General features: G+C 33.4%; 2 protein-coding genes across 3 annotated transcripts; one reads left to right on the forward strand and one right to left on the reverse strand.

Moving 5' to 3' along the window:
* Positions 1–1,013: 1,013 nt before the first annotated feature.
* LOC113760196 lies at positions 1,014–1,406 on the forward strand. The gene has a single exon (XM_027302761.1). It carries the CDS (start codon positions 1,014–1,016, stop codon positions 1,404–1,406), a length of 393 nt encoding a protein of 130 aa, XP_027158562.1.
* A 4,218-nt stretch (positions 1,407–5,624) lies between these two features.
* On the reverse strand, positions 5,625–10,761 carry LOC113760635 (mediator of RNA polymerase II transcription subunit 21-like). Of its 2 annotated transcripts, XM_027303290.1 has the most exons (3): positions 10,698–10,761; positions 8,537–8,621; positions 5,625–6,367 (listed from the first exon to the last, which is right to left on the reverse strand). In XM_027303290.1, the coding sequence occupies exon 3, from the start codon at positions 6,194–6,196 to the stop codon at positions 5,774–5,776; it is 423 nt and encodes a 140-aa protein (XP_027159091.1). In that variant the 5' UTR covers positions 6,197–6,367; positions 8,537–8,621; positions 10,698–10,761; the 3' UTR covers positions 5,625–5,773. The 2 variants fall into 2 exon arrangements, with proteins under 2 accessions (XP_027159091.1, XP_027159092.1); XM_027303291.1 differs by lacking the exon at positions 8,537–8,621 and having other exon boundaries at positions 10,698–10,760.
* Between the last annotated feature and the right edge of the window lie 937 nt (positions 10,762–11,698).

Consider the following 11,698-nt stretch of genomic DNA (forward strand, 5'->3'; position numbering starts at 1 on the left):
GTGCCATGTATTTCTTATTACTTTAATTTTGAACTTATTTAGCAAATCCTAGTTTATATTGACAACTACTAATTATGGTTGTGTATTACTATCAGATAACTATCTATTTAGTCACTTTATTTTGGTGAATTTTTACTATTTATATCTCTATCTATACTATATATAAAGGGGAAAGGGATTTTTGATGTAACAAATTTATGTCACTTTGTGTTTTTCCTGAACTGACCTTTGTAACCACTTGCTACCATATTTCCTCTTTCCAAGTACCATGTATTTCTTATTATTTTAATTTTGAACTTATTTAGCAAATGCTAATTTATATTGACAACTACTAATTATAGTTATGAATTAGTATCAGATAGCTATCTATTTATTCACGTTATTTTGATGAATTTTTTTCTACGTATATTGTCAAATATATAAAACCTATTCTCCTGAAAATGATTCAATAAATATAATAAAAAAATTTTATAACATTTTTTTAATCATTTGTAGACACATTAGTGCGTGTCATAAATGCTAGTGATTATCAGCGCTGAATCCCCTAAACCGGACACCTCCTTAAACTTGTTTATCCAAATTATTTTTGTTTTTTTAATGAACTGTCAAGACTTTAAATGGCAGTTTCAATCTCATTTTCTTCTCAATCTTTGCACATGAATCTCACGTTAAATATTGCTAATGCCTCCTTGATAATTTTTGACGGTTTAACAAATGATGAAAAGCATAAGAAGAATAACCTTGCATAAAATGGGATATGATCTAATGAATGACTAAATCAGGAAATCGACATTCAATTTGAGATTTACATATTACATATATCATTTAAGATACCTTCCAAAACAAACAAAAATTTTCAAAAAAAAATAAAAAACGCTTAATCCCATCTTCTTGAAAGTGCTATAAATTCCAAACCATACCCTCCCAATTCAGGCCATAAATAACCAGAGGTCCAAAACCTCCTCGTGAACACATTTTCACTCACAAAAAAAATTAACTTAAACCCTCCAAAAATGGCAAAAGAATTCCGCCCCCTTCTCATCATCTTCTTCTCTTTCTTGATTTCCTCTACACTTTTCGACGTCTCGGTGACGACGGCTGCCGATGACGCCAACGAGGTCCTAGGCCCCACGGATGCTTTCCATGCACTAGACCCCGAGGACCCTTTGGTTGTCACGATAGGAAAATTTGCTGTGGACGAAAACAAGCAGCAAAAGAAAGAAAATATCCAGTTTGAAAATGTTTTAAAGGCTGCAAGCCAACAAATTGGAGCAAAAACTGAGTATGGCCTCCTTATTAAGGCAGCCGAAAATGGTACTTCGAACACCTATGCTGCCATTGTCTTGGACAGCAAAAATTCTGGGAAGGAGCTCGTTGGCTTTAGAAAGCGAAACTTGGCAGTTTAGAAGATATGATAATTTAGCAACTACGTCTCACATTTAAATTGTATCGTCGAGGGTGACACGATGATATAAAGGTGTGATTATTTGTTTTTCTTTTCCTTTTTTTTCAAGTCTTCGAACAAGACTGCTGGTGGAATGGAAATGGAATTCCAAGATGCATACACAATTTCTCTACCAATACTGTCTATGAGAAACCTAATTTTTTTTTTTTTTTTGCTATTAGAGCTATTTCCAACAAATTTCTGAATAAAAGTTGCCTAAATTGACTTTATTTTCGGCTAAGTGGAACACTTTACAAAGGTGGTTTTTTAGAGATATGATTTTTGCTTGTGCGTGGCAATAATTTTGACTTACCTAAAAATAGATGATGGGATATATTTGGAATGACATCCAACATTAACTCTACTGAAAATTTGGAGTACTCTATCTAGAAAAGAGTAACGCAAACGAACTGAATACCGAAACATTAAAACTTGGTTGGAGTTCGTAATAAACTTGAAATTACTGCTTATCGGACTCCAACTTGAACAAAGTTTTTAATGAAAGTAAATTTTCGAGTAGAAGTTGAATAAGTACGTAAATCTCATCTTTCTATGTGTATGAAAATGAGATCGAACACTATTTTTTTTTTTTCAAATTTCTAGCAGGGGAATGATAACTCGACCAATATGCTTGTTGATGCTTTGTTTTCTAGTTTATTAATCGATTTTGAACTAATTTTACTTCAGAAAAACTCAGGCATAATTCGTTTTACACCCATAATCAAAACCAAAGAAAACCATCTAGAATAGTAAACTTGAATGCCAATAAGTAGTATTATTTAAACGCCTCACCTTGACTCACCATTTGTACTAGGTCACATGCTTTATAAATTGACTTCAATATTATCTATTTTAGGGTAAAATAAATCACTGGCCACTAAATCCACTTGCTGCGTTACCACTGCACCTGAGCAGCACACTGCATCCACCAAAGCATATTCATCATTTTGCATCCAAAACAAAGGATAGCAGGTGGAATGAAACTTAATAAATGTTTAGTGATAGGTGCCACACCTTGTTGGAAACTTTTGAAAATTAATCATTAAGAAAGAAATGCAATTTCGATCCCCATTGTCTGGCTGTTGTGCTTATATATTTCCTTATGTTTTGGCCAAAATAAAGGTTTATCCAGTGACGCAGCCAACATTTTTTTCCGGGGGAGGGGGGCAAAATTTTTCCTAATAATATTGTCTTAATATGCTATGTTCAAAATAATTTTCATCTATTTAAATATATGACATCTAAGAACATCAAATATTAACTTTAATTATATAGATTTGTCTATATTGTAAATATTTAGCATAGTTATAACAAAAATTAAGACAAAAAATAACCTTTAATTAAATATCTTATAATATCACAAACCACCTAAGTTGCACATTATACGAAGATGCTCCAATATGTCGCCTATGCAAAAAAAAAAAAAAAAATATATATATATATATATATATAACTATACAATATAAATATAACTATTTTTAATTAAAAAAAAGATAAAAGTTATGTTAACACACACTGAAATTTCAATCTCTTTTCTTAAAAGTAAATTGAGTTTTACATTCCTTGTAGAAGTAAATTTACCTATGATTGAACTAGTGCTAAACTTTTCAACAACTTTATTTTCTATGTACACAATTAGGCAATCATTCAAGAAATTATCTTCTATCTTGTTTCAAAACTGTGTCGAGTATTTTTATAATTGAAAATACCTATTCTATGGTTGCAGTTAATATAGAAAAAGTATGAATGAGTCTAATCAATTGGGCTAAATTGTACATTTGTATATGAGCCAATAAAGTAATTACTTTTGTTTTAGCCCATTAATGATTATGAATTGGGTCTTTTATTATAATGTATCAAATTGGGTCAATTTACTATGGATTATCCATCATATGTTTACTTTTTTGAAAGTTAAATAACTAGCACAATAAAAGATAAATAATTTTTTGAAGAAAAAATTAATTCAAAGGTGGGCAATTCATATATATATATATATATATATAAACTCTCATAATATAAACTAAAATTGAAAAAAATTAGGGGGGACCAACATTGTTTTACATGCATTTTTATACATTATGAATTAAAATTTTCAAAACTTAGGAAGGGGGCCCCTCAGTCCCCCTTAGCTCCGTCATTGGGTTTATCAGTCATCGCGCGTGCTCTATTTTCTCTTTTCACCATTTTTTTGGTTAATCAATCAATAGCATTCAATTTTATTTTATTTTTATCAACTCAATTTCCTTTGTGTGTTTTTTTTTTAATTTTGTCCAAGTCAATATCGTTAATCATCTATTTTAATCCTTTTTATGCTCCTTAAACTTGGTTTGTCATTCTATTTTCATCTTCTTTTTTTTTATCATCAATAACATCTACTTGTTTGTCGTTCTAGTCATATTGCTGAAGTCAATGCTTGACAATGTCATATGATTTTGCGTATTGCATGTTTTACTCGCCCAAAGGAACTTAAACAGCACAATGCTCCTATGGCTATTCATTTTCTTTATTTCAGCTTTTAGTTTTAATTTTACTTCTCTTTTCTTTTTCTTCTTCCCCTTTCTTAGACTTAAATCATTCAAAATTGTTGGCTTTAATCCTTCATTTGCATGTTTCTCCCTCTCTTTGGCGCCATTTGGATTGTGGTTTGAGAAGTCTCGATTCACCCCCGAGTTTTAATTTTATTTTTCTGGTTGAAAATTTGTTTCTTTCCAATTTTGATTTTTAAAAAATCTCAAAATCAAAGTCTCATCTTTTTTTTTCATTTCAGTCATGTGGAATTTGCAGAAACGGAAAACTTGAAGCCCATTTGAGTTACCAGTTTTTTGAGAAAAAGTTTTTCGAAGTGCTTTCGACACATTTTCTCAATTATCTTGTCACTTTACATATATAATATTGCTATAGATTTTTTTTAAAAACAAAAAAAAACTTTTAAATACTCCCATCCAAATGGACTTTATGCAGTTGAGCACGAGTAGGCATCTATAACTTGCCAAATGACGCCTTTATGAGGTAAAAGTTTGTGCTTGTCAAAATTTTGGAATTATAAATTCAAGTTTAACGCGCTGAATATGAAAGCAAATGCATCATAATGAATGATTCGAAATTGGGGCTTTGGAGGGGTGGGTAATGAGGTCATACATTCTGGTTCATGCTAACTAAAGTTAATAATTACGAATCACTGAGATTATTTTAGTGGTTAGGGAAGAGCTGTTAGAGTTCTCTTTGCTGTCAGATTTAGAATTCGAATTCTGAATATGACAGTTGAAAGTGGAAAGATTGTGGGAAGGATGGGAGATTAAAAAAAAACAATTATATATAACAAAGTTGCAGATAAAGGCTATCGTTGCTTGAAAATGTGCATAATACAGGATCAATCACACACTTGTCTGCAAGGAACACATTTTAGCCGTCTTTTCTACTCATCTTTCCAGAAGTTCAAAGTTCACGCCTTTGAAATGTAGGAAGGAAGGCGCGGCTTCCAACAAAGCCTTGATGGTACTTTGAAGGTTCGGCTTTTTGGCAATAAGGCAATTTGAAGGCAGCAAACAACAAAGTTCGGCAATCTGTTTTAAATACTCCCTCCCACTTTAACAGTCCCGATTTCCTTTTTCCTTTATTTCAAATTGCAGTCTACTTTTTAATTGAAGAATGTAATTATTTTTTAATTTCTCTAAAATACCCTTATTCAATGTAGATTGTTATTAGTATAAACTACTTTATTTAATATAGATTATTATTGAATACAATCTAACCCATTTAATACATTTAGATTTTCCAACACATATTAATATATGAATGAGAATTGATACTTTCTCAACCATCAATTCATGTTCTCATAAACCATTAATTCAAGTTTTTATAAATAATTAATATAAAGTTATACTCTATTTAATGTAAAGATATTTTAAAAAAATAACAACCTATATTTATTTTTCCAACAAAGTTAACTATGTTTTCTTAAATTATGTGACAAAAACTAGAATTATCAAAATGAAACAGAGGTAATAATATAATCTGTTTTTTTTTTTTGGTGGGTACAAAGCACCCTTGCCTTGCGAGCTGGCAACCGTGCTACTAGTCGCTCATATTTACATGGACCATTGGTAATTCACTTATGAACGTCCATCCTCAGGAGCTTCACTTTGTTTTCTCCTCGTACTTGAAAACATACTAAGCTCAATTCAGATAGATATGAAGAATGGATTTTCTAATGGGATTTCACAGTGCCAAAAAAAAAAAAAAAATTTACTTGCCGCAGAGTGCAATGCTACCAAACAGATTAGTACTACAAAATGCTTATCACAATTATGCTGAAAATTTGCCTAGCCTTCAATCTGGTTTCTTTAAGTTCAAGCAGTTGTCTGTTGCTTGCCTGAACAACTCCTGCACCTGCTTTAATTCGTTATCCGCAGCTTCCAGTTGTTTTTGTAGTTCTTGGCCTACAGCATCATTTTCAGCCTGAAGTTCTACAATTCTTTTCAGCTGAGCTTCTTCACCTCCCTCAGCTAATGGAAGGGCAGCTACCAACAGATCAAACTGCTTGGCAGCGTTGACAAGTGCAGCACTCATGAGCTTTGGTTGCTCAGCAAGACTAGCTGCATCCTCTGCAGCACTAGATGGATTAGCAGGAGGTTCCGGATAATTAGGAGACAACCTAACTGGAGGAGCATCCCTTTGAAGCGTCCCAAAGGTGTTGAAGGCAAGACCTGCAATTGTATTCACCTGTTCTTGCAGTTGAGTTATTATATCCATCTTGAATTTTGATACCTGCAATTCTGGGCAACTTTGAATTCAAAGTAGCATTTCTCAATTTCTGTACATCTTCGTTTTGGATTCGAGCGACTAGGTATTTCCTTGTTCATCACATTAACAACTTAGAGTAACAGACAAAGAGAGAGGTCACACAGCACTCATGATCAACAGCTGAAAGAAAGAATCAGAGGGATTCTCATGACTCATAAGCATATTTGAAGCAATAACAAGTGAAAAAAAAAAGAAAAGAAAAACAGACATATATGGCTTGGCACAAATAGTCAGTCAATCAGTTTGAACACACACAATCAGGCCTTTCAATATCCTTCCTGTGCTTGACATCAGAGAGATACGCTAGAACATGACTTAACAGATGGTAGATGCTGTTAAAACTTTTTCATACGTGGACAAAACTACCCTCAACTAAAACAAAAGGTTTAGCACCTCAAAAAATAAATAAAGACCAAGAAGCTCTAGAGAAAGTCCAAACAAACCACCCATCAACCCCTTGTCTGCCTCCTCCAAATCTCCCTATTTGACAACTCCATCAACACAAGGAGAAACCATGTCTATTTTTCATACACGTATCATGAGATTACAGTGTAAAAGTGTATGCTAAGTGGACACAGATCATTAATAGCAATCCTATGCATTCAAATACCTCAATCCTATGCTAAGTAAATAGTTCTGGATGCCTAAACTATTTACTTCTAGACTTATTTTCCACAGCAAAGATTTAAAAAGGCTAAACATCTAGAAGACATAATCTACACTCGTCTATACTACATGAAACAATACTTACTTTCCTTCATTACAAGTATATCAATCAATTCATCATTAAGAAGAGTTATCATTTCCTTTTATTTTCAAGAACCACTTTTACCTCAGGAGGCAAGAGAATCACCTCACGATACTCATTGAAGCATTTATATCAGCTGAATTACATATTAATTCTAGATAGCATTCAACGAAACTTATGAATGAGCATGCAACCACACCTAGAGATGTGACAATGTTTGAATCAGGAAAAAAAAGAAACAAATTCTGACCTTCATCATTCTTCATAGAATAATATTTCTTTACATGTTCCAAACAGATTTTAACAGAAAGACCAGTACCCATCTGAATGAGGATAAGTAACTCCAAACATAATAGTTGTGCTTTTGACTATATGGAAGCTTTGTTAAGAAGATAGGCAACAGCTAAAATCTTTATATGGTGCCAGTCATAATTAAACACCACAACTCCACATATGCCCATTTCTCTATTATTCTTCAATGGTGGCCCCACAACAAGAAAGTTTTTGGATTTCCCTTCCAACAATCAACCATTCGACCTAAATTAGATTTAGATAACTGACAATGGAGAAGCTTATGCTGGATTAAGTGTCCATAACACATGACCACTCACAGAAAAGAAAAAAAAATGCAATTGCAATGGTGAATTTAGATGCAATCCTTTGCATTACTTGTAAAAAGGCAACTTCCAAAGTTGGAATGTAGATGACATTCGTCGAGGATGTTTCCGATACAGAAAAGAGCAAATTGGTTGAATCCTACATGTAACTATAGTATGCTACCAGCAACCTAAGAAGAACCTCTCTCCATAATACCAAGGTCAAAATGAACACCCCTCGACCAAAAACCATACATAGCATGACTATTTCTGGCAATGTCTCAGTAAACTAGTTCAATTATCTTTCTCATTAACTTCCTTTTGTCTTACTTTTAGCCCTTCAATCCATATTGGATCCACAGAGACAAGCATATCAATTGTTCCATATCAGCAAGCAAACAGTTATATAAATCTCTGCATAATGACGAAGCACTCCCAAACTTTTTTCTTGCACTATTTTATACAGCATCATTTTTCCTGACTTAGAATTGAGTCATAAATAGTGTGAACCTTAAAGATGTCTAATGGTCTGACCAGTCGTCCTTTTTTCCAACCTAAAGGAAAACCAATCATTCATTTCCTTTTGGTTTTCTACTTTTTCTGTTTGGTTCTTTTATGTCTTCTTTTCATTTTGGGTAGGGAGGAGGGTGGGGGCCTGTCTGTAATATCCCTTTAAGGAGCAAGTCGACCAAAAGATAACAAGAAAATCTCAAATTGACTAAGCAACATCGTTTCACTAGCCATTAAATGCTCTATCACAAGCATATTCAGAATCTGCTTTAAATCTAAACTTGTGCAGTCACAATTAAATGGATACCCCCACATCTAGGATAAATGATAATAGGAGGTTAATGCCAAAAGGCCCAAATTTAACAATTCATTGACAACAAATTAACACAGATGCATTCACTGGGGGCAAACTAACCAAGGCATACAAGTATTTACCTCAGCTTTATACTTAGCTATTGGCAGTACCAGAGAGCACGACTAATCTAGGCTCCAACACTTCGAATTTCTTAAACACATTTTGCTGCAGAAGACAAAATTTACAGCATATAGAAATGAACATTCGAAAAGAATTTGAATCATGTATAATTCCCATAAAAATAGAATAATAAACCACGTGTCATGTTCTCAAACACATACGAAACAGATGTGCATGCCACAGTTTTCAAAGTACAAAGACAATGGCAACTTTTCAAAAACCTGCAGCTATAAATCACGGAACAATCACAGCTACACTTATACAAGGTAGGCATAAATAGTGGCTCAACGCCCACAAACATCTAGCGTCTTTTTAAGGAAAAGAAAAAGGCAAGCACAAGCAGCATATGATTGAGTGCACAATGTAAATAAAAGAAGCAACCGTCAGAAATTTAACTGGTCAAAAAACAACTTTCCAAATCCTGACTGGTCTATGTGAATTGTCCAGACAGCAAGGGAAGACATTACAAAAATTGATAACACCTACAATAACAAATGACCCCATAGTTGACCTTTTGAACCTGCTTCAAACCATGACATATAAATAACCAATCTTGGGGTCCAGCACAAAAACCCACTAGAAACTCATCAGCAATCCACAAATCCTTCAAGAACACAAGAAAAAACGCCGCTCCATCTTCCAGAATCACCCAAAAAAACATGCAGTCATGTGTGTACCCATCCACAGAAAAAAGTACTACTACAGCAAGCACAAAACCCTACTCCAAAATCGTCCACAACATCCAAATCCCTTCATAACACCATTCATCTCCTTCAATAATCACCAAGAAAAGTGTATGCACCCATGCAAAGAAAAAAGTACTATAAAAGCCATCAAAAGAACTCTACTCCGAAATAATCCATGACATCAAATCCCTTCACACAACACCATTTTATCTCCATCCCGAATCACCAAAAAATGCCTGTGCACACTTATGGGGGAAAAAGAACTCCTACAGCTAACACAAAACCATTCTCCAGAATCAATCACAACATCCAAAATCCCTTCAAACGGAGGGGGAAAAAAGACAACTCGCCGCTTCCAGAATCGCCCAGAAGACAGATAATTTGAACCCTCCCCCCCCTCCCAAACAAAAAACAAAAAAAAACAGCATTTAATGGAAAAAATACCAAAAAATCCACAATTATCCAGCTGGAAAAGAAAGAAAATTGAACATCAGTTCTCATTCATTACCAAAAAGATTCCGTCAAATGAGAACTTAAAACAATACAGAAAGGCATGCATACCCAAAATGCAGATAAACCAAACAGTTTTTTTTTTTTGGAGCAAACTGACCAGTTTATGCAGATAAAATTCTAACCTTAGTAAACAACATCACAACTCTGATTTGGAAAAAAAAATTGAACACATCTCGATCACAATCACATCGATGAATCAAAGAAAAAAAAACATGAACCACATAGCATCAAAAAAGAATAAAAAAATCAAGCCAAAACACATCCATACACATGTTCCGGTGGTGGGCTTTAGCCTATACACGGAGTAAAACAATACATCAAAAGCAAGAATCAAAAGCCAAAAAAGAAGGGAAAAAGTGAAGCACCTTACAGAATCGCCCAAAAGACAGATAATTTGAACCCCTCCCCCCCCCCGGCGGCCCAAAAAAAAACAAAAAAAAAACAAAAAAAACAGCATTTAAGGGGAAAAATACCAAAATATCCACAATTATCCTGCTGAGAAAGAAAGAAAATTGAACATCATCTCATTCATTACCAAAAAAGTACCGTCAAATGAGAACTTAAAACAATACAGAAAGGCTGCATACCCAAAATGCAGATAAACCAACCAGTTTTTTTTTTTTTTTTTTTTTTGGAGCAAACCAACCAGTTTATGCAGATAAAATTCTAACCTTAGTAAACAACATCACAACTCTGATTTAAAAAAAAATTGAACGCATCTCGATCACAATCACATTGATGAATCAAAGAAAAAAAAACCATGAACCAAATAGCATCAAAAAGAACAAAAAAAATCAAGCCAAAACACATCCATACGCATGTTCAGGTGGTGAGCTTTAGCCTATAAACGGATTAAAACAATAAATCAATAGCAAGAATTAAAAGCCAAAAAAAAAAAAGAGAAAAAGTGAAGAAACCTTACAGTGAAGAGGACGAGAGAATTCTTGAAAGAAAATATATGTTTCTGCAGGGGCTTTTGGTTGCTGCCTTGATTTTTTGAAGCTACTGTATTTATTTTTTACTCAATTAATAGTTATTGGATCTTAAAAAAATAAAAAAAAAATTAAAACATCATATTTACGTAGGAGAAATAGCAATATAATAAAAAATGGGACAGAAAATGACACAGAATGTGAGACAGAAGATCCGTTGCGGATAAGCAGCTAATTTGGATTGTGGATTTTAAGTTGAGTTAATTGCATTTTGCCCTCCTCAATTATGCCTAGACTGAAGTTTGTACCCCAAACTTTTAATTTTCGCAATTAACTATCCCCAACTCTTAATTTGCCACATGATTTAAAATGAAGCTAAATCCGATGGGATAAAAGAGCGACACGGCCGATTTGCCCTTAAAATCTTACTAAAATATCCAAAGTATCCAAAAAAATGGCAATTTTCTACGAAACCTTTTCACTTTCCCCTTTCCATTGATTTTCGACTGCCATAATAGGACAAATAAGAAAAAGGAAAAATGTCTAATTTCATCCCTAAATTTCGATGTCGATTTAGTTCTTAACTTTTATTTCTGACTAATTTGATACTTAAACTTATTTTGCAATTCCAATTAAGGACCCCCCAATGGCACTACTATTTAAAACCAATATGACTTCTAATTGACTAACTAAAATAGAGGTATTATAGAAATACTACTCGTGACATTATAATGAAACGAGCAAATCAAACTTCTAAATCGTATAAAAAATTACCAGATAAAACTTCTTTGAAGTTTAATCTTGTGATTTTTTTAATACATTGATTTATTCCAGTCGCGTGAGTGATATTCTCAAAATTTCCCTATTTAGTTAATCAATTAGAAGTCAGATCTGTTTTAAGTGGTGCCGTCGCTACGAAAGTCCTCAGTTGAAACCGCAAAATAAGTTCACATATTAAATTGGTTAGAAATAAAAAGTTAGGAATTAAATC

Source organism: Coffea eugenioides, chromosome 2, assembly GCF_003713205.1.
Source record: "Coffea eugenioides isolate CCC68of chromosome 2, Ceug_1.0, whole genome shotgun sequence".
Classification (NCBI taxonomy): Eukaryota; Viridiplantae; Streptophyta; class Magnoliopsida; order Gentianales; family Rubiaceae; genus Coffea; species Coffea eugenioides.

Coding starts and splice junctions, on each gene's coding strand:
- LOC113760635 (XM_027303290.1), bottom strand. CDS start 6,196: ATGGATATAATAACTCAACTGCAAGAACAGGTGAATACAATTGCAGGT.
- LOC113760196 (XM_027302761.1), top strand. CDS start 1,014: ATGGCAAAAGAATTCCGCCCCCTTCTCATCATCTTCTTCTCTTTCTTG.